This window comes from Lepidochelys olivacea (genome assembly GCF_965140295.1).
Source record: "Lepidochelys olivacea isolate rLepOli2 genome assembly, chromosome: 10".
NCBI lineage: Eukaryota > Metazoa > Chordata > Testudines > Cheloniidae > Lepidochelys > Lepidochelys olivacea.
Window position 1 is genome coordinate 56,431,074 of NC_140420.1, and position 24,294 is coordinate 56,455,367.

General features: G+C 40.6%; 1 protein-coding gene across 6 annotated transcripts in view; it reads right to left on the bottom strand.

Moving 5' to 3' along the window:
• The window catches only part of TJP1 (tight junction protein 1), a gene marked incomplete at its 5' end in the record, with an annotated part of 307,681 nt that extends 283,687 nt beyond the window's left edge, over positions 1-23,994 (bottom strand). For 4 of the 6 annotated variants that reach the window (XM_084642446.1, XM_084642444.1, XM_084642443.1 and 1 more), the window contains 2 exons: positions 11,671-11,803; positions 23,828-23,994. In XM_084642446.1, the coding sequence (XP_084498572.1) occupies positions 11,671-11,803; positions 23,828-23,994 (300 nt within the window). The remainder of the gene's footprint in view (positions 1-11,670; positions 11,804-23,827) is intronic. The other 2 variants (XM_084642451.1, XM_084642450.1) reach the window with 1 other exon arrangement.
• Positions 23,995-24,294: the final 300 nt, after the last annotated feature.

Consider the following 24,294-nt stretch of genomic DNA (forward strand, 5'->3'; position numbering starts at 1 on the left):
AAAGAGAGATACCTGGGAACAGAGGTCAGTAATATTTTGCCCCTTCAGTCAAACTGGTAGAAAGAACTGATGTGCCAGACAAAGCATATTTTATATTTCAAAATTGCCCCAGCAACATCAGTAAAAGAGATTAAGTGATTTCCCCACCCCTGAATTTAATGTGACTAATTGTTTGTGTTAAATAACATCAATAATAAATATGGTCTTTGAAACAGTTTTTCCATTCAATGGACTAGTCAAATATGAAAAAAATGCTCTAAAATATTTTTATTTCGCTTAATGTAAAATGTGCTACTAGTTGGTAAGAATTATAGTTATTACAAGATGGGACAAATTCATCTTAGTTATCTTAAATAACCAGAGTACTTTATCATCAGGGACAGATACAGAATAAATCTGGATATCAGTAGATGAAAACATTATCCTACTGAATTATTTCACTTGCAGAAAATATCTTGCTGTACTGTACTATAATATTGTGAAGCATGTATGAGCTACTACAGAGGGTCTAATTCTCAGAAACAGCTGCATAATGACTACACTGCCATGAACAATAACAAATTAAGGGCATCTACAGGAGTCCATCTGGGGTAGTGAGTATTCCCTTCCACTTATACAAAGGCAAGACTAAAATAATTGCAGGACTTTTAAAAATGTCATTCCTCTTATGCCTTAGTCCTGGGAAAAGACTGAAAAGGATTTAATTTATGTTCTAATTCATGCATTCTGAATGATTTCATAGATACATGAGTGAATTTTTTTCCCGATGTAGTTATAATCTTGAAAGTACCTAAAAAATTGAACTGTTCTAGTTAAAAATCAAACTGAACTAAATCAAATTTATCACCCCACAAGCCATTTTATCCAAAGCTTTAACAGAAGAAAAAGTATTGGCTACAGAAAAATATAATAAAGATTGCAATAAATCCATGTTTTTCAATAAAGTCCAAAAAAACACATACAGAATATTATACAGTGAACTACCTAACAGCACAGTCTGATGCTTGAATTATTTTATTTCTTCACTTCTGATTTTATTTACAACTATAATAACACCAATGATTTTGGGATAATAAAATTTTCAAACAAGGAGTGATTTTTCGGAGCATATCCTAAATTTAAAAAACTGAACAGAGATTAGTGACATAAGGTTGTCATCACATGCTTCTATGGAAGTTAATAAGAAGCAAGACCTAAAAACCCTCAAAGCACATAATAACACATAATAAATTCATAATATAGGCAGCAACAAAGCATAAGACATCCATCCACCCCCCCACACAGCATTCTGGGTTAATCTTCTGGTTTTGACCACAGCAGTACAGTCAGCATAGGCAGCAGCAAGAGAAATTCACAGCTCTTCCATCTTGTCTATAGGAGATCTTACAGTAAAAGTAGGCTTGGCAGAATTTGATTTTTTTAAATAGTGCTGACAAATAATATTAATGTTTATTCTAACCATTTGGTCAATTTTTATCACTTTAAATTTACACAGTTGTGGGACGTTATGGGGGGGGTCAGACAATAGGGAGAGTCAGTTATGTAATGACATCAGATGTTGAGATTCAAAAAAGTTAAAGCTTTATAACTGTTAAAACACAAACTGCCAACATTACATCAAAATATACAAATTAAATATCCTTAAATTAAACTAAGTTCTCAAGTTGCATTTTTCTTACTTTGCCTATCTGTAAATGTTGATTATTATTTTTCATAAGTTTGTTTAGGTATGGTGAAATAGACATTTACCTACCAACATTTACTAATAAAAATCTAATTCTTCCAAGCCTATCTAAAAGAGAAAAGTGGAACTGTACTTTGTCCAAAAGCTGAAATTTCACTGATTACATTAAAAAAAAAAAAAAAAAAAGACAAAACCCCCAACCTCCCTCCCCATATCCCCCCCACCAACATCCTCTGTTGATTTCCTGTTCCTAAAGTGGATTGTCTGCAATGTGACAAATGCATTCAGCACCACAATGTTCACTAGAGAACTAAAATGTAAAATAATAAAAACAGTAGTGATCATCATGTGGAATTGTGATGCTGTCTAAACAGGTTACCAGCTCTGTAGTCATGACATCACTTCATTCACCTGATGTAAGTTTACTACTATTTCTTACAGTAACATTTATCAATTATACAATTATTTAAAATACAACACAATTCAGAGTGCATTTGCAATGAATTACGAAGAGCAAATGATGTTATTTATGTGTACTACCTATTAACAATACTCACTACTGAAAATGCAAGAATCAATTAAGCAGTCCTAGTGTGTTTAGACCTTGATTCAAAGCACTTAAGCACAATCTTAACTTTAAGCAAATTGATATAATCATGTGTTTAAAGTTAAGCACATGCTTAAATAATTTGCTGAATTGGGATCTTGATGCTTAAATAATCAAAACCTCTCATTTTCTTCTTAGCCTCTTAAAATACTTATAACACAACCCCTAACCAGGTGATGTATCATGGCTTCTACGTTCTATTAATTCAATAGTAATCAACTGCGTCCAAGATAATAACCCTCACAAGATTTTCAATACTGCTAATGCCAATAGTATAATTAAAATATGCTGCCTATTACCAATAATCTTATTTCTGTAATTGTATGAATCATAAAACAACCAGAGCATAAACATACCAACAGATCACAATCTCCTAATTAAATCAGACTCGTGACGAGTAACAGATGGTGCTGAAAATAAACCATTTACATTTATATCATTCACAAAAAAGCACATTAGTATGTCAATATTCAAATGACAATAAAAATTCTTTAGCTCTCTAGTACCGATGACTGAAGAAGCATACAATACAGTGCAGAATCCAGAATCACTTATATCAGTAGCAGAACTCCTGTTGACTTCAGTGGATTCAGGACTCTGTCCGCGATGGCCCCAAATCTCAGGGTCTTGAGGACCTCCAACTTCAATAGGTTCTAGAGATGCTCGTAACCTCTCAGAGTTTAGGCAATTGTTTGTGAAACAAATATCCAAAAGGTATCCTCTTTAACATGGCTTTTCACTATAAACAGGTTATTGTATTAGCAGGATTTTTCAAAGTGCCTGACTTCCATTAGTTGAACACCCAACTCCCTTATGCCCAGCTGGAAATTTAAGCCATTTTTTCCCATTATGTAACAGATATGTTGGTATATCTGAATCAGAACATAACGGCTGCATATAATCAATGCAAATGCTATTACTTGGCTTATGTTAATCGATTATGAACTTACCATATTTTTTCATTTTAAAAAATATGGCAAAAGGAAACAATGTAAAGCTTTAATACAGTATATTTATATTCTTTTTATACAGCTTTGTGACAGAGTATACCAGACCCTCTGAAGCCCTCTGCTGGAGGACTCATGGCCCTGACACACCCTGCCCCAGAAAAGGGCAGTGGAGAGAGTCCTCCAAGCTGCCTAGAGTGGCTGTGTGGGACACAGCCAATCAGGGCCCAGCAGGTCACTATAAGAAGAGCTGCAGGGCCAGAGTCACATCAGTTCCTTGCTGGAGCTGGAGCTGTATGAATGGTGTATGGCTGGTTGAGGGCTGTGCTGCCAGAATGTAGAACTGATCAATGAAATTGTTCATAAGCAAAGTTTTATGAATGAAACAACATTCATTCATAAAACCAATTACCCCACTAACTGGCTAATTGAGTTTCACTTTTGATCCAATTGCTGCTTAAATCACTGAAACTTACACTGCGTCAACATTGTAACTTCTGCTCACTGTTTGCCATTCCTTACACTTGTCCATATTGAAACTCAAACTCCATTTTGTAAATCCTGCTGCAACCTGCATTTTGCAAAACCCGATATAATCTTATTAGTGTAGTTTAGATGTGTGAATGAGGTATGGATAGATGATGGAATCAACCTCCAGCCCCAGCCTGTCCTGATGAAATAAAGTGTAAATACCAACGGCTGAAGATGCAGACAACAGCCCTGACAAAGCAAGAAAAGAACAAAAGTACAATTGAAGAAACATCAAAGCCAGATCCCAGGTTGAAAGTCATGTCTGCAGTTGACGGGTGATCAATCACACCGAACCCAGAGGCAGTGTGACACAGCAAGACCTATAGACTCTGGATTCAAACTAAAGCCTACAAAAAGGATGGGTGAGATGGAAGACTTCAGAGGGTAACATTCTGCTGCCAACATGGAAGGGCATCGGTGCATGCCCAACAGAGACCCAGCTCTTCCTTGTGCCTGGGTTTCTCAGCCAGTTAGCCACCACAAGCTATGAACCCAAGCCACAAACTCAAGCTAGGACATGTAATATGATAACAACCTTGCAGAACCTGTGTGTGTGTGTATGAATATAAATGTGTGAATAAATATGAAATTGAATGGAAAGTTATAGCTATAACTAACTGCTTACTATGATTCTTTCTGTAATCACAATAGATGTGGCATTTTGCCTTATCCCCTTTAATAAGATCCTGCTGGTTTTTATTTTATTGGTATAACAAGAACCCAGGGAGAGTGAGAAGGAGCCTGAGCTGGTTGCTGGGACTCCATCAGGACAAGGTCCTAAGGAAGGGTGAAGAGAGCATGGGGAAATGGCCCAGGGAATTAGAGTACCGGTGCTACATAGCTAAAGGGAGACAGTGGACAGCTTCTATCTACAGGGTCCCTGGGCTGGGACCTGGAGTAGTGAGTGGTCCTGGGTCCCCCTCCCACTTCCATTAGCCACTGGGGGAACTGGCCTGGACATTGAGGCACCCCAGAGGGGGAACTGAACGGCAGTGACCCAGTTGGAGAGCTGTAGCCAGAAAGGCCCTAAGAGGGTGAAGGGAAGGGAGCCCTGGGGCACTGCTCTATCCTGGAGCACGGACAACTTGAGGGAGTTGTTACAGATGACAATGAGAAAACCACTTTTTGGACTTTACCCTGGAAAGCATTTTGCTTTTCTCTCTCTCAGACAGTGTGTGACTTGGCCAGAGGGCCGAGAGAGTATATGCATGCACACACTTTCAGCCAAGGGGGGTGTTCGTGAGAGGTGAGTGTGCCCTGTGGAGTGTGTGAGAGTGGAGATTTGGGACTGACCCCTGAAACAAGGGGACAATGGAGACATTGATAAGGCTGCTTGCCCAGCATCAGCACAGCTCTATTGAAACCCAGAGGGCACTAGCTGAAGTGCAGCGGGCTGCTCAATAACAGCAGGCTGCACTCCTCGAGGTGCTTCAGCTCGAGCAACACCAGGAGCAGCAATTCCAGGAGTCATTGTTGCAGCAACTAACTAGCTAGGTCTCCTCAAACCAGTTGAACTCTGGGTCCGGGATACCACTGGCCAAACTGGGGCCACATCATGATCCAGAGGCCTACTTAGTCACCTTTGAGTAGGTAGGCACAACTGCTACATGGGATAAAGACACCTGGGCCACTCACCTGGCCCCGTTCCTGTCCGGGGAAACTCAGGCGACTTACTGGGCTCTAGAAGACAAGAGGTGAGAGATTATTGGACAGTGAAGCCTGCCATACTTGATCGCCCGGGTTCCCAGAAACCTATTTGTGAAGTTTCTGCTCAGAGCTTTTTGCCTCAGGGGCTTGCCCATGGGCCATAGCCCTATGCCTCGAAACTAGGCCACCCGATGGCTACGCCCTGCAGTCCGCACAACAGTAGAGCTCATAGATGCGATAGTCTTGGAGCAGTACTGAGGCATATTGCCAATGTAAATTTAAACCTGGACTTGGTAGCATAGTTCCGATTTACTTGCTGCTTCAGTCCAGCTTACAGAGGACTATTTGCTCACTACCTGGTCTGACAAAAATACCTCGCCAAGGTCTGACAACTGGCAGGCCCAGGGTTCAGAGGACCCTAGCCGTTGCCAAAGGGGGCACCCAGGAGACCTGAACTGACCCAGAAGGAAAGTCCCTGTGGATTCAGGACTGAGGCACTGGTCATGATTAGAGCTCCGTATCTGTCATGATTAGTCCTCCATGACTTCTGCAGCGTGGCTGACCCCACAGGGTGGCTGCTGCTGGAGTGGCCCTGGGGACAACCACAGCAGCCGCTGCTCTGGCAGCCCCCAGCAGCAATCCCCAGCTGGAGCAGCTGCAGTCTGTGGCCCTGGGCAGCTGGTGCCACTGGCCCCAAGCAGTCCCCCCAGCAGGGCCCCCCTGATTCCCTTCCCTCAGCAGCCACCCTCCCACAGCCCTCCAGCACCTCCCCTGCCCCCCCACCCCTCCCCCCCAAGATTTAATCACAGGTATTTTTAGTAAAAGTCATGGACAGGTCACGGGCCGTAAATGATTGTTTATTGCCCATGACCTGTCCATGACTTATTTACTAAAAATACCTATTACTAAATCATAGCCTTAGTCATCATGGGTGCCTGCCCTCCCATCCCAGAGCTGCACCCCAGAAGCTCCGAAGAGAAGGGGTCAGCCAGACCCTATTAGTATGGTATGTTTTCACTGTGGGAGGCCAGGACACTTCAGCTGGTCCTGCCCATCATGGAATATGATTTCTTAGACTGTGGGGTCACAGAAACATGTAGCAGCTCTGAGCCCAGGCTCGACCAGTGGCATAAGGCGTATGTGGCCCAAGTCACTGGAGGAGGGTGTACTTATGCCCGGCTGGTAGACTCAGGGTACTCCCAAACCCTGGTTCGAGAGTCCCTGCTAAACCTTAGCAACCTCCAATATGACTGCCCCTTCAAGGTGACATATGTGCATGGGGATGTCCACTCCTACCCCACAGCGTGGGTACAACTGAAGGTGGGTTGAGCATGAAGCAAAAATTTAGGTTGGCATGACAGAACACCTTCCCTGGAAGGTTATAACTGGGAGAAACTGGCAACAGTTCCCCTGCTTGCTCCTCCGCCAATCAGGTCCTCCTACTCCAGCTGAACCAATACCCCAACAGCTAGATAAGATATTTCTAGTACTGAAATCTGACCTTTTGGAGGGGTCTTCCCAAACCCAGAGGATTAGTAAATTTCGAAGGCAACATTGAGAAGAAGGGAGGGCCTGGTTACAGACCCATTTGGCCGGGGAGACAGAACTAGGGAAACCATCTCAGCAGATGGATGACACCCAAACAGAAGTGGGAGAAGTGCCTTCAGATCTGGGAGACCCTCTCCAGGAGGTTCATCCTCCTGACATAGACTTAGCACATTTAACCCAGATCTATGATCAGATATGTGGGCAAAAGGAAGATGAGACCTTGAGTGAGTCATATGCCTGGATAGCAGTGATAGACTGAAAAGTTACCCAGGAGGCCCAAGCTGCCCAATTTCCCCATTTTGAACTAAAGAATGATATGCTCTATCGAGTTGACCTCGACCCAAGGACTTTAACAGAAGTATCAAGGATTTTCCCTAATTTTCTGTGAAGAGGAAAGGTTTCAATTCATTTCCCTTCCCCATGCACATCTGATACCTGAAGTTCTTGCCCTTTTCAGAATTAAACCAGGCTGCAGTTTTGAGAGTGGTGTGGGAAGGACTGTAAAAAATTAATTTACCTTCACAATTTTGTTTTTTGCACATCTGTAACATTTCTAAGCTGCAGGTAGATGCCTAGCTAGAGACATGCAGCTCAGGATTTGTACTCTGATATGTGCCATTGAAGCTGTACATTTCAAGGATTGTCTATCATCCAGAGAAGCACAATATCTTCTAGAGAAGACCTGGAGGGTGGGGGTTAACCTGGATAGGCTGAGGGCAGCAGTGCTGGGAAGGGATACAAAAAAGGAAAGGGATATGAGAAGCTGCAGATGGATTCTGTCCTTTACAGGAGTTGCTTTTTTTTATCCCTATATCTGAGGTCTGCAAAACTCTTGCTTTGTTTCATTATCCTGTTTGCTGCCTCTGTCAGACTGAGATGAGGCATGACTAGCTAACACAATCCACTTGCTGCCCACATAGAGACACCACAGATATCACTAGAAAGAAAACAGAGGGCCTAAGCTTCCAGAAACCACAAACTTCCACCCAGTTGAAACAGAGGAGAATTTCTGTTATCTGGAATTAATAGTACTCAGATTTTCACCATTTGTGGACCATCTACAGATTGCAATGTAGACACAAACACTAATTTGCGTGGCAACCATTCAATTTGACAAAGCTTTCCTCAGCCATCTGGGTTTTACAGTAACCATATACAACAAGCTGCCAATCTGTCATGACTATGTCCTACACACATAAAGACCTCATATTAGTCATCAATACACCACCTACCTGTAGTACCATGGCTAGAACTCAGGACCATTAGCACTCCGAAGACAGCCTTTGCCAGCGAAGCTAAAGCAGAATCTTGACATCACCCTCTCCAGAGGTACAGGGTTCCCAGATTACAAAGCAGGAGCGAAGTCACTCTTTAGCCACTAGTGCAGCTTCATGACTGCATTAGCCTCCACTCTGCTTGTTCCCTGAACTCCCCTCTGAGGGACAGGGGAGAAATCTATGATTATACACATATACCAGCCTACCCTAATCCCACCATCATCCCTCTCTGCAGTAGCTAGGAAAAAGGCCCCATATAGCTGGATGCACATTCCTGGCATGGGATCCCAGTAACCTGTCTCCCCTGTGCCTCAGAACCAGTGCAGTTCTACTGTGGGCACAGCTCTTCATGCCTGTAGAAGAGGGGGCTTTATCCCTTCAAAGCATTTAACAATCATTAGGTGAGACTGATTAATCAATCATACAGAATCTTCTTGGGAATTGTTAGAGTGTTCTCACGGATGGGGAGCAGAATATTTTCAAAAAGGCCTGTTTTGGATTTTTATGAAGTTATGTCCTATCAGAAGTACTACTTATTTCACTTTGAAACTTTTTTCACCATCTGCATTACTGATGTGTGTCCTTCTTCCTTGTATGATAATGGAAGCATCTAACCAATTATCAGTAATTAATGTAAATGACCTCTTAGACGGTATCAGCATATATAACAGTTACTACCTTTTGATGTAAAGCTTTTCATCTTTGTTCTGCATAATCTGGATTTATTATAAGCACAACAGTTATAAAGAATGTGTTTTGAACAATCTTCCTTTCCCCCCCATATAAAAGCATTTTTCTTTTCTAGTCCATCTTTTCTCTTCAAGACTAGTCTCTGTGACAATCTCTCAGACTGCTGCTAAAAAGAGAGCTATCTATATAACTGGAGAGGGAAGTCAAGCCCTTTTAGAGGAGAAAAAGAATATTTGCATTTTAAACTATACTGTTCACAGCTAATTTCAGCATGTCACTAGAATAGGGGTGGAAAGCTTATACATTAGCAGCATCACTCATACATTTTTATCTGTATTTTATTTTTCTGCTTATTACATTTAAAGACAGTGAGAATCTCAAATCCTCAGGCAAAATTTTAATAATATGTCAGTAAGATTCTTAGTCCACAGCAGCAAGGAATTTCAGAGTAAAATTCTGAGCTCATCTCTGTGCTTATTTCTGTTTGTATCACTCTCTAACAGGATCTCAGAATACCTAGTAATCTTTCATACTGAGTCATAATTATTAATATGTAGACATAATGAGATAATTTGGGTTTTGTAAATGTGCATTCTATTTACTTTTACACTGTGATTTCTTTATTTCTGTTTAAAATATTCCTATAAAACACAAGTAAATAACTCATATGCACACATACTTATGTAGCTGTTGAAACCTCTATTATTAGCCTATTAATTTGCATTAGCTTATAATTCATTTCAGGAGTTACTGAAATGTAATGTAGTACTAAAAATAAGGTGCATTTTATTTTGGTATTACTTAAAACATCTGAAAAAATGTATGCACATAGAGGCATTTACGTATGATGAGCTTGATTTATAAGAAAAGATATCCATCTTTATGAACCATACTAGCCCCAGGAGGCTATGGGCAGTGGCAGCTCACTGAGAAGACCTGCCCTGGAGGGAGGCCAAGAAAGCAAGCAAGCAAGCATGGAAAAAGTGCAGCTTTGCAGTAAGATGCTGTAGAGTTGCTTGTGGCAGGATAGCCAACGTATAATAAATGAGTTCCCCTTGCCGAAGTTTTTTTGCTAGGATGACAGAGCATACAAGAGAGTCTGTAATAAACTTCTTCATACATGCCTCCAGGAGTGGAGGCAGATTTAAATAAAACTCTTCAAAAAGGAGGGCATAAATTGAGACCTGTAAATTAAAAACTACTGTGTAGATAAATATTTAACTAATTTTGTTACTAAATATCCTGCATTAAGAGTTTAGCCAGTCATGGACTCAAGGACCATTTAAGAGTAAGGTCCAAGATTCCCCTTCACCTCCAGTTCCACTATTCCAGCAAGTGACCAAGAATTTTAATGAACTGATTTAGTTTAACTGAAATCGCAGGATGTCCTGAAAGTTACAAATCCAGGATCTGTTAGACCACAAAGTGTGGAGAGAGTGAGTGAGCGAGCGAGCTCCACAGTCAAGGACCTCTCAAAAGGAAACACTTTGCCATCAGCGAGTCATTACCAGGTAGCTGTTAACTCAACTACTATGACTAGTCACAACAGCAGCATCACACACAGAAGAGTTCTAGCCTGAACAAAACCATTTAGGACTTTATAGATCAAACCCAACATTGTAACTGCATTAGCTTAACAGTGGAGGTTGCAAGAGTCTAGTGTCACAAGATCAGTTTCTGCCATTCTTCTCAGATGAGAAATTAATCTTCTGCTAGCTGAAGTTGGAAGAAGACATATTGACACTTATCTGCAAGTCCAGGAGCATGAATGAGTCCAGAAGACCCCCCACTCCGGAAGTGCAGGAGTCGTTTATGCTATCTGGAAATCAGGCTGACCAGAGATCATAACATCTTCAAAGCAAAATGCAAGAGCCATCTCTTTTCAAAAGCCTTCCCTAAAATATGTACATGTATGAGCTACACTTCATCGAAGTGCATTCAGAAATACTCCAATATTTTATCAATATACATTAATAAAAAAACCCAAAAAGCTCACTAATTTCCTCATTTCAGATATCCCTTTCAACATCACATATTCAAGTCTATTAAAACTACAAAGATGTTAAATTTGCTGAAGCTATTTTTTCACAATCAGAAGATCTAATACTCCAGACAAAAATAACCAAATAACAGTATAACAGTACTGCTTAATTAAAATAGAAGTTATCTGCTCTTTTTCTAAATTAGATGTTATATACACATGTACACATTTTAAAAACATTTCTTTTCTCTAGAATTACATAGTATTCATACACTATGGACACAATTAAGTAACTTCTTTTGAAATCATATGCTTTTCTTAAGAGTACAACTTCCCAACTCTAAATATGAAAATGCAATCCTAAAACATCTTGCATTTTCGCCTATTTGGAAATGTGATAATAATCACATAGATGTATGTGTGCCAACATTACTTTGCCTCCACTTCCACACATGTCTAATCTTTGGGAAACAATGTTAAAATTTGATATTTTAATTTGTAATACTTACGATTTCTCAAAAAATCAACTGTAATTGTTGATCACTAATTATACAAGTAACATCCACGCTGCAAAAACCCTCTAGCACAGGGTTTGGCTTGTAACATCACTAAGTTTTAATATAATAACCTGTTGAATTTTGACAAATATGTCAAATCTAATAAACCAAAAAAGGACAAACCTTAACCATCCTCCTTGTTGATCGCAAGGGTTCTCAGAAACTTCAGCTAGGATAAATGCAATGGATATATATACTTACATTGAACTCACAGAAATCAATACTATCAAGACTTTTGCTTCTATGTATTCTCCCTTTTATTCTTCTTAAAGAAGGTTTTCCTTGACTCACACTACAAGTAGCACCATTCGGATTTTCAGATGATGGAGTTACCCTGCCAAATAAAAACAATTATGTATAAGATTTTCAGAAATCTCAAACACTTGTTTAAATGAAGACATATTGTAAGGCACAAACAGTGTAAATCTAAACAAGTGATGAGTCTGACTAGAAAACCAAGTTTTCACCCAATAAGCACCACACACATTCTCAATGCTAAACAATAATTAAAGCTTTTAGATGCTAACATAATGGGTGCCATAGAAATACTTATAATAAATAGAATAATACTTTTATTAAATGTTGTCAGAAGAATGAAATGGATCTTAATAGAATTTCTTTTTCTGACAATTTTGAGGAAAATTCAGCCTTCTGATACAGGATCATGGCTCCCAGTGACTTCGACAGATTACCAACCATACATGTGCATGCCATTGTCTTTCTAACTTTTTCCATTTTGTGAATGTTAATGACTCTGCCACTACTAATGGATTTTGAAATTAATGGGATCTATTAGATTATAAAGATAATAGATTAGGGAAATACACGAGCTATACTTACAAAGTCAATTAACATGCAGGTAGTCTAAACTGAATCTGCAACTGCAGTACAGTACTATGAATAAGTGATTCACATTTCAAGTTGCTTGTTGGGAGCTGTTAATGACTTTAAACTAACCTGTTTAACAGTTAGCCAAATGTGTTAAATCCTGTGTGAGGTCAAATTTTGAAATGTGAGGTAAGCCACTAGTCAACCTGACCAAGTTTTGGAAAAGGAAGTTAAAAGACATAATCAGAAATGGACCAAAAAGAAAGAGAGCACTTTAATAACTAGAATAATCAGCGACAAGGTGAGTTAGGTAATATCTTTTATTGGACCAACCTCTGTTGGTGAAAGACAAAACCTTTTGAGGTACACAGAGCTCTTCAGTCTACAACATTAAAAACATTTAACATGAACATTCATGTGTCTAAAAATGTTTTTCCAATTATAGTTATAAACGGCACCTAAGATTAATATAGCTGAAAAAATTTTCAGAGTTACTTTTTGCATTTGACAGCACTTTGGGTAGCCAATTTGTTGTTTTCCCTGTACAGTCAGTTATTAAGATCCCTGTTCAAAAAAGCACTTAAGTGTTTGCTTAACTTTTAGTTAATTTGTTTGGAGTTAGTGTATTTATCATGTGCTTAAGTGCTCTGCTCATGAGTGGAACTGGGGAAAAAAGGTGGGAGTTCTTTTTCAAGCTCCGCACATGCAAATCATGAAAATGAGATGCTGCTCACAGTAGATTGTGCTGATGTTCAAAATAAGATTGGCTCCACAGGACTCCTTGAGCTTGGCTCCCCCTCAGTGGGGAAAAAATATGCCCATGGGCTCTGCTTGGCTCCTGGAGCTGGGCTTCTTCTTGGTTAGGAGGGAAAAAATCCAAACTCCTTCTTAGGAGAGAGAGGCATTTGTTTTGTGGGGAGGGAGAGGAAATAATTACAAACAAAGAAACTGATACGTGAACAGAGAGCCTTTAAATTTTCATATCCGTTACATCATTTGAAAAAAAACAGTAGTAAATATTACTGAGTTATGTGTAGTTGTTTGGTACATAGGATTTATTACATACAGTGTATTGTTATTGCCCTTGAAAATATAATTTAAAAAAATTTTTTTTTAGTATTGTTAGTTGGAAGAGACTGCAGAGCCAAGCTGGAGGCACATGTGTTTTAGATGAGTTTAGACGTTTCTTCCTCAGGCTAAAATAGTTATAATTTGTTATTGAAAGGGTAGCTAATAAATTTTCGTGTTCACCTCAAGAGAAGTCAATTTAATGCTGAATACTTTTGTCTTAATTCCCTCCTTCCTTATATCATGTTAAAATATTTTAAGTGGGTGATGTGCACTATTTTTGAGATGTAGCTCCCATTTTAAAAGCACCTGTGCTAGGCCCCTTTGCTATACATTTAAATTACTATAAATTCTATTTTTTTTAATCCACTGGCTGCAGTACTGGCTCATACTGAGCATTTCCTCTGTATTTTTAAAAAGCATTCAACCTCAATGAAAGAGCGCATATAAAAATAACAAATAGGTTCAATCAAGGTCATATGTTGTTTTTAATTGAACATTAAAAAAGGATGTGTTGGAAGGGGCTTTCTGGGACATTTGGAAGTCCCTTGTTAAAATTCTGTTAACTTAAAGGGAGGAGCATAATTTGCTGACTTTGATGGAGTCCATTCCCCACTGCATAATGCTAAAGAATCCCTGTCAGAGATTCCTTAACTCTGGAGTTTACAAAAATGAATCTGAAAAGTCAGTTTTTACGTCTGGAGATCTCAGATTGCGCCAAGTATTGTTAAAAAGAATCTCTAGAAGAGGATGCCCCCTATCCTTTATAAAGCCTCTCATTTCACCCCCTCCCTCTACAGAAAACAAAATAATATTTAATCAAGTAATTAAAAAGCCACTCTGCAGTTGGCAGTGGAGGGGAGAAGCTTTGCATGGTGCGCAGCAGTGGGGAAGGAAAGGCAGGCTAAGCCACTAATTTCTGTAGAATTTAAGTTATCACTTTTAAAATATGTTTTTGCATTTATGGTTGAGAAGATGACCTTGTAAGTGTGAAACAAATGTAAATCAGTCCAGTGTGGTCTGCCTGAATCTACAGCAGACAGTTCTATTGCCTTTGCTACTGCTCAAGCAATAACTTTACCAAGCAGAAACAATAACAGAGTGACTTGTCCATTTCACTGCTGCTATTCAGAATTCTGTGTGCAGTCGTGAAACTCTCAGAATCAAGTCAGTTCAATATTGTTGTAGTAGCAGAGGCATCCACCAGCCTTAGTCACAAGGAAGGACTCAGAAAATGGAGGCTGTAAAGTTGGAGGAGAGAAACAGATATTCAAAAACCACGAGTCTGGCCTCCCAAAATCATGAGATTTTTAAAAAAAGTTGAGTACATTTATTTGCCTTCTGACTTTTGAGTCTTTAGGGTACACTTGCTTACGTTTTCAAGCCTTCCTTTGCAGTCATGAGGGCTAGAAACTTACTTTTTTTTTAAAAAAGGAACACAGACTCTCATGCAATCTTATGATTCCAACAGCTGGCACTTTATGACAATTGCAAAAAGTCACAAGAAGCACAATAAAATCATGAGACCTAGCAACCCTGGATACCTCTTTCCTTCTTCCACCTTGTCACAGACAGGAGGCTCTGGCAAAGGAGAAGAAACATAAAATTCCTAGCAGATAAGGGGATAGAAGTTTCACTTTTTCCCATATATCTACTCACCATAGATTTAAACAAAAGATGGAGTGCTATAACAGGAGTTTTGGAGGACCAGTGAGCCTAGTGGTTGGAGTACTTGGCTTTCAGCCCTCTTGGTTGAGGAGCCTTAGTCTTCAAGGTAGGGAAGGGGGAGGAGAACCCAGGCCCTCCCTCTCCACCAGCTCCCAGCCCAGACCCAGTGTGCATCAACCCCTGAACAAGGGGAGCCCTCCCAGTGGGGAGTCTAAATCCACTGCCCTGGGGTACTTCCTCCCTCTGTGTCTTCAGTTTGGGGAATGGCCCTTCTAGTCCAGTTCACTGGGGGGCTTGCCTCCCACAGTGCCCTCTCATGGATCTTGGGTTGTATCCTGGCACAGTCCCAGGCTCCTTTGGGTGGGCAGCGGCAAGTTGGTGAGGCCAAACCCCGCAATACCTCTGGGCTCCACTCAGGTGCCAGAGGCTCCTATGTCTCCTTCAGTCTCCCTTGGGAGACAGTATGCACTCCCAGGTGGCTGCCTTGGCTGGCAGGCTAGTGACCCTTTCTCTCAGGTAAGGAGGCAGCTAGCTCTCATCTTTCCACCAGTCAGGCCCAAACTAAGACAGGTTCTCTTCTTTTCTCCCCCCTCCAGATCTGGCATTGGCTGCAAGTATAACAAGGTGGGACTAGCTCTGCCCAAAGGCTCTCTTTAACCCATGCTGTGGTGGGCAGTTTCTTTGCTTCATCACAAGTCTCTAGGAGGGTCACTTTCTATTCTTCTGGCCTTTCTCAAAACACATCCAATTTCAACCCCACTAATGAGAGAGGGGAAACCCATTTATAATCTAAACATTTACAGCAAATAAACATAATACAAGTTGATGCGTGCTGTTACCTCCCCCTTTAGTTATGAGAAATCACTTTTGTTTAAAACTAGAAAAACAAACAAATTATTTAATCCCTGTCTTTAAACACATTTATCTCTGGCATATGGGATTTATCATAAGCTAAAGGGGGGAAATTTGTGTAAAATTTTTGTTTTTGTTAAAAAATTTGTAGTACATTACTGTAGTACCGCTAGTTTAAGGGCTCTTGTCTTAGGGCCTGAAGAAGAGATTTTCAAAGCACTCTAGTGGATTTAGATACATTAGAAATAGTCAAGATTTTCAAAAGTGACTAGTGATTCTGAGTGCCCCGTTTGAAACACTTTGAACAGGCCTGATTTTCAGAGAGAGTGTGTGTTTGGTATTTCCTGAAAATCAGGTCCTTTTAATAAGGTTCAGCTTGGGCAACCTAAGGCACTGAAAAATCAAACTAGTAACTTTTGAAAAACTATGCTGTTTAAATTCTGACTAATCTGAAAACCTCAATTTGAGCCTGCAAACCTTACTTAGCATCCATAATCCTTACTCAGAAAAACAGTCTATTTGACTTCGACGTTGACTAGTCCCTGATGGGATATTGTATCTTTGTAAATTTCATTCCCATTGATCAGAAAATGTATTTTTGTAAATCTATCTAAATTATTTTTCTAGAAACTAAATAAAGTCAAGTATGTAATATATTTTAGGGATCTTGTTCCATTCACTTATAGCAAATCTGCTAACCTAACAAGATACCAAACTTCACTGACTCATGAGTAATCCATCTATCAAGAGACAACTTAAGACATAACATAACTAGGTAGAATGTATGTTCAAAAAATTACCTAAACTATTTATAATGCATGATATTATAGCTTTCAGAAAAGGCCAAAACATTCAGCAGTTTTTCTACATGCTGCAAGAACAATAACAACTTAGATATAGGTTTGCTTTGTTGACAACACACAGTAAAAGAATAAACACAGTTATTAAATATTATCCAATAAAATGTATACATATTATGCACTAAAACGTGCATTGCTGTTTAATTTCTTGCTTGTGCTACAAAGAGTTAAAAACATTCAGTGTCACAGATAAATTTTGGCTGAAACAAACTGGACTAATTTCAAAATGTGTTCTATTCATGTCAGTTACATTTAATAGTATTTCAAAATTTAACACAATTTCCAAGGCAGCTCTTCTTCCTATTTAACTAGTGTTACAGACTTTGAATGGCCTACTCAAGTTTACTTTCAGTGGGAATGTTATGCGACTGGAGTAATTACAGAATTTCAATACAATATTTAAGTACAAATTTAATCTTATAAATACAACTTAAATGTTATTTCTCTTATTGCTGACTACTGTTGTTGCAAACTTCACTACATGTTTGCCATAACCCCACATGAATCCTTCAATAAAGACTAATAACATATATTAGAACCAGGCATTGTGTAGGCAGCTGCTGCTGTGCAAACTTCCTCACACGTTTGCCATAACACCACATGTATCCTTCAATAAAGGCTTGATCTTGCCCTGCAAGGTGTTGAACAAAGTTAAATGTTATTTCTCTTATTGGTGGTAACAGTTCACTCAGAAAAGTATGGAATAAAGACATTTACATTTTCACATTTTGTGTATATTCCTACTGATGCTCCTCTGAAAAACAATATTTAAAGTCACTACAGTTAATGTTCCGTTGAAGGTCACACAGTAACTGAATATTTTCACAATAAGCAATACCAGAAGAGAAAAAAATTAAAAATTCAGAATCTTAAGTTGATAGGACTTATATCTGTTTTCTCACTATACTATGAGTACTTGAAACTTTAGTAGCTTGACATTGGAAGCCAAGCTTCCCCACTGCTAAAAAAAGAAGTGATGATGTCAGTAGGACCAGTGGTGAGCTGGAGCCAGTTCGCTAGAACCGGTTGTTAAATTTAGATGCCCTTTTAGAACCGGTTGTTCCGCGAGGAACAACCGGTTCTAAAAGGGCTTCTAAATTTAACCAGCCAAAAGTGGCGCCTTAGGCACCGACTCCATGGGTGCTCCAGCCCTGGAGCACCCAAGGGGAAAATTTGGTGGGTGCAGAGCACGCACCAGCAGCTCCCCGCCCCACTCCCGGCCCCAGCTTATCTCCGCTCCGCCTCCTCCCCTGAACACGCCGCCCCGCTCTGCTTCTTCGCCCCCCCAGGCTTCCCGCGAATCAGCTGTTCACGCGGGAAGCTGGGCCAGGCTGAGAAGCAGGCTGCAGCTTCCCGCTCAGGCCCAGGGAGGCAGAGGTGAGCTGGGGCAGGGGGGCACGAGGAGGGCCACCCGCGCCGCAGCAGGTAACCCGGGGGTGGGGGGGCGCACAGGGGAACCGCTCCCCGCCACAGCTCACCTCTGCCACCCTCGGGCTGAGTGTGAAGCTGCCGCCTGCTTCTCTGCCCCCCTAGGCTTCCCGCGAATCAGCTGTTCACGCGGGAAGCTGGGGCAGGCTGAGAAGCAGGCCGCCGCTTCCTGCTCAGGCCCAAGGAGGAGGAGGTGAGCTGGGGGGGAGGGTGCAAGGAGGGCCACCCGCACCCCCCCCCCAGCTCACCTCCACCACCCTTAGCCTGAGTGTGAAGCCGCCGCCTGCTTCTCAGCCCCCCCAGGCTTCCCACCGAACAGCTGATTCGCGGGAAGCTGGGGGGCGGGGGGGAGGGCAGAGAAGCAGAGCAGGGCAGCGCCTTCAGCGGAGGAGGTGGAGCGGAGGTGAGGTGATCTGGGGGCAGGCGCAGGGTGCGGTGGGTGCTCTGCACCCACCAAATTTTCCCCATGGGTGCTCCGGGGCTGGAGCACCCATGGAGTCGGTGCCTAAGGCGCCACTTTTGATGTGATCAGTGGGGGAGTGGCCGCTCCCCCTGCTCCCCCCCAGCTATGCCCCCCCGCCCCTAGGAGCCAGAGGGACCTGCCGGATGCTTCCTGGGAGCTGCCCCAGGTAAGCACCTCCGGGACTCCCCACCTCGCCCCCTGGCAGGTGCCTCTGGCTCTTAGGGGTGGGGTGGGCACCCACTACGGTGGCCCACGAGACCCTCCTGCCCAGTTCTGGGGGCAGTCAGGGGACAGAGGAGGGGGGTGGATGGGGCAGGGGTCCGGGGGGGCATCGAGGAACGTGGGGGGGTTGGGTGGGGCAGGAGTCCCGGGGGGCAGGGGGCGGCAACGACCCCCTCGTAGGGTGAGGAGGGAACCCGTTGTTAAGATTTTGGCAGCTCATCACTGAGTAGGACTCACTTGAACATGATCAATGATATCAACAAAAGACAGGAAGGGCTAACATTCATTCCTACTGATTACCCTGAGAAGACTTGAAAGCCATTCCATATTGCAGTAGTATTTGTTTTTAAATGATGAGTGATAGGGCCAATTTGATTTTCATGAAAAAAAGACTAAAAAACCAGGCATTGTGCAGGCAGCTGCTGCTGTGCAAACTTCCTCACAGGTTTGCCATGACACCACATGCATCCTTTTATAAAGGCTTGATCTTGCTCTTCAAGATGCTGAACATTCTAATACAGCAAAGCACTTATGCATGTACTTAACTTTAAACATGTGGATAGCTCCCCACTGACTTCAGTTAGACTACCGTGCTTGAAATGAAGTAGGTGCTTAAGTTCTATGCTGGATTGGAACCAGAATGTTCAGCACTGTGTATGATCAAGCTCTAAATGAATCATTATGTCCCAGTTATTCATATGTCTTGTTAATAATAGCCCCAAACCATGGGCAGGGGGAAAATTACCTTGTGGAAGCAATGTATCTGTAATTTCTTCAATCTGATACATTACATATTTTTCTTTAAACTATGGGTCACCTCAGACAACCACAAAACATATACAAAAGTCTCATATTTACACTACCCACATTTGTCTTAACAATTGCCATAATAATCTGGATACAATTGACAGAATGTTATATCTTGTTTTCTGAGCGTTCTCGCAAAGAGTTCATTCCTGCACCATTGAAGTCAACAGAAGTCCTAACACTGATTTAAGTGGGAGCAGGATCAAGACGAAACAAAGAAGATGGAAGATTCTTTTAGAACTCTCACAGACTGTGATTTATTTTTCGCACTAAAATCCTCTCCTGATTTCACATATATTTCTTACAGAAATTGTCTCTCCATTGAAAGGCCTTTAAAGTCTAGACATTAAAAAACCTTACTTAAAACCTTACTCCCAGTTTAGTAGGAAATTACATGTATTAATTACATGACATCATCTATTTTACAATACATTTCGCTTGCAGGTATTGGGATTTCAGTAAATATTGACTTTGGCCTACTGTTTTAAGATTCTTACACATCAGTAGTTTATTTTCCTTAAGTAATTTAGCAGGTGTGTTAATTCATGCTGCACTCTACCTTAAAAAAACCCAAACCAACTATAAGCTGATGTTGACAGTAAAAATCCTGGGTTGTCTTACCAAGGTTAAAGAGACTGACATAATTTTCTCTGTGTGATTACCACATCTCAGATTTGTAGTTCTGTTCTTTAACAGCTGGTATAGCCAAGGTTCAATGTCAAAATAAAGGATTCACAATTCTCCATACCCACAATCCTATTCAAATTTGAAAGCAGTAGTTCTACTGGAAAGTCTTAAAAGTGCACATCTGCAACCGTAATTTTAAATGTAATGTAGCAAATAATAGTTTATTTTATAGAAAGTGAATTTCATGCTCATAAAATGTGCCAGCTGACAACTTGGGAAGTGAAGGCCTTTATTCACAAAACAGGTGAAACACAGGCAGCAGTACTGCAAGCTTCCCTCACTGCCTCAGCTCTGACCTGGACAGAGGGACCTCTCTCAGGAAAGAGTTTAGTCACTTTTTAGCCTCTCTGCTAATTACTGCCAAGTATGATGGCGGTTTTGCCACCTGGGAATAAGACTGGGAACATCCGACTCACTTAATATAGCCTACTAAATAGATATGAAATGGAAACAACTGTCAGACAATGATAACATAGACTGGGTTTGAACTGGCATCCTAGAGATGAATGTTTCTATAGCCAATTACCCATCCCATGAGATATCCAGCATCCATCTCTTTTGTTTTGATCTTGTAGTTGTGCTTTTTGTGTTTCACAAAACAGGACTTACAATTTTTTATGCGGGGGAGAGTGGGAGGAAATTAGAGTGGCAGATGCTCTATAAAGAAATAAACAATTGCTGCTACCTTTTTCATTTTCATTCAGTAGGATTCAGGTGGATTATCTCCACAAACAAAAGATAAATATTTTAAACCTTTTTTATCAAATGATTTATTTTGCTTGCACTTACAGTATGTACTAACATATAAAACAACTTCTGAATCTGCCTGGGAAAAAAAGAATACTGAAATTCTCATTTTTATAAACTTGAAGAATATGCTACCATTTGACCATATTAAAAGTATGAACTAATCTGATTTATACATTTTCTTTCTGTACATCAGGTTAGAAACTATTGATGATATGTGGTATGTACCTTTTGCTTTGCATTTTTGTAATATATTGCATTGATTTACATAATAAAAATTAATATATTTATTTCACAAAAACAAAGCTTTATATATGATTTGAAAAAAAACCTAAACTTAAATCACAATAAAATCTTAATTACAAATACCACTTAAGCATACCTTTAAATATAGCGGAAATTACTATTTCACCCACAGACACATACCCACAGAGACAATCTCATATGGACCCTACTCAGGCTCCTAATGCAAAGTTGAAACCCACAGTTCCCCACTGTCACCCACTGATAGGGAGATAACAATTTGAAACACTAATCTAAAGATGTAAAATATAAGGATTTAAGTAATTGGCACAAATTCTTATACAGAAAAAAGCAACATGTTTTTGTCTGATCCTTTCACCCGGACCATCAACAACCTAACTCAAATGACATTGGGTACATAGCATATTTTTCTTTCAACAAACAAATGTCTGTTCCTCATTTAGGACCCACTATATGTCTTACCTGTCCCTCGGAAAGCAGGGAAATTTCACCATAAAACTAGGAAATATAGGGCTGATCTAATTCTCACTGAAGTAAATGGACGTCTACATTACTGTATACAGCATGCACTATCAGCAAAGTGAAAAGGAATGACATTGCTGAGAGAAGAGTATAGGTAGTAGCACTTTATGCTTCTGACATAATCAAACCCAAACCACTGTCTACAGTACAAAAGTGGGTTTTCTTAGGATAATCAAAGATAACCGCATGAAAGAATATTTTTTCCAAGGAAAATATTTGGTTTTGTGTGTTAACAGTTAACAAGAATATGTTTTTGCCAAATTAGGTCACTAAAATAATGTCATTTTCTATAAACATTATAGTAAGGTTCACTATTCGTGCTAGAAAGATTATTAGATATACTTCACATAAACCTAAGTGACTTTTTAAAATACCAGAATGTTAAATTCGTTTTCTAAATTTTACATTTTCTGCAATGAAATAAAAAGACAAACTATGAAACAAATATAGCAAAGTATATTTCGGAAAACAGTTGTTAAAGGAAGCTTAAATCAAGTAAAATGTTAATCTAATGAAGTTGGCCTATAGCAATTTTATTCTGCTTCCCTGTTTTATGTATTGCCTTGACATTGCCTGCTCTGGATGACCATGTGAGAATAAGGACAAAATAAAATAATGCCAAGATCCGCAGAAAGTATAAAATATGTGCTGTCACAGGATGCTGTTTGTGATAACAGTTCATTTTAAAGCTACCTCATTGTTAAACAGCATGTCTTAGCACTTCTTTCTCAGACATTTTACACTCTTTCACTGTGACCCATGGCCATGGTGATAGGAATCCATAAGAACACTACTGTTCAAGTCTCATTCTCAATCTTATGAAGATATTTTTTCTTAAGGTGCAATTTCAATTCAAGATCTAGGATGTTTTTCCCAGAAAATTTGGCTTTGCAGTCAGGTAGATTGTCTCCTTAATATAATTTGTTCTGATAATGACATGCATCCTACTGCTTCAATCAAGTTAACAGTGGTTCCTTACAAGACAAAAGAGTGACTGGATATTGCCATGCTTCCTGGTGTCCTACTCACCCACATTGCAGTTTTACAGTACTATATATTTTTCTTAACATATTGTCAGTTCATCTAGAAAATCAGCTTAGCTCACCAACTAGTAACCACAAAAACCACAAGAAATATGTCAAAGAAAAAATACATATATTTTGAAATTAAAAGTATAATATTATATTTAGATATTGCACCTCCCTTTTTGAGATTCACACCTGTCAAGAAAATAGTGGGTTGGCATTTCAAAGTCAGGCTTTATTCATACTACAGATAAAAGAAACAACTATAAAACAATCAAAGAAAATATACAATCAGACTGCCATGCCTATAATATTCTGTGTTGTAGCCTACAATAGACTTTCCTTGTAACTACCCCTGCACCTTTCTGAAGGAGCTGCCATTATCTTATTTTGACAAATGTTTGTTGTTTCTTTCTCAAAACATTTATTATTCTGAGAATTACCCTTTTGAACCATGGAGAGGCTTACAGTTGGGTGCTTCCTAAAATCAAGACGTTTTCATAAAAGAAAACTGTAGCGGGTAAATGGACAGTTCCTTCAACAAAAGGCTGAACATAATGATTTGTCTTTGATTTTTTTAAAAACTACTATTGGTAAATAATTCCTCATGACCTTTCCCTTGTGGTGTTTTCTATGAAACATCTGGGGCCCCTTTTTAAATTATTTCCTGATCTGTTTTTAACTAGGACCATAATTTCTGCAACAAAACAACAATAAATGCCTGGCAGTGGTAGGTCCGACATGAGTCCATGCGCCTTGCCCAGGATGCACTGTTTATTCATCTCCGCCCAGACCCCAATCCCAGGAACAAAGCAACGTGTGTGACAAGGTGCAAGGTTCAGCCGGCTCCCCCATCATCCTGCATGCAGCGCCCGGCAGCAACCTGGCTTTCTCCTGCCCATTTTGTGCCTACTCACCACAGCTTCCTCTTTAAGGGCATCAGACTGCCCCTGTTGGAGGCGGTCACCCCTATGGCCATCTGCAAGACAGTCAGGTATTTCTGATACTTCATTTTGCCGTCGCCCCCCCTGTCCCTGCCTCGTCCCCGCCGCCGCCACCGACAGAGTCTCTCCAGCCGCTGCATGCAATCATCAAATTTTTATTTCCAGGCATCTGCCGTCCCTGCGTCGCGCTTCTTCCCCTCCTCCTCCTCCTGCCGCGCTCCCTCTGTCTCTGCCCCCCCAGCTCACGCTCTCCTCCTCCTCCTGCCGCGCTCTCTCTATCTCTGTCCCAGCTCACGCTCTCCTCCTCCGCCGCCTCCTGCCGCACTCCCTCTCCCTCTGCCTCCCCCCACAGCTCACACTTGTCTCCTCCTTTTGCTACCGCGCCTCTCCCCTCTGCCCTCCAGCTCTCGTGCTTCTCCTCCCCCGCCTCCTGCTGCGCT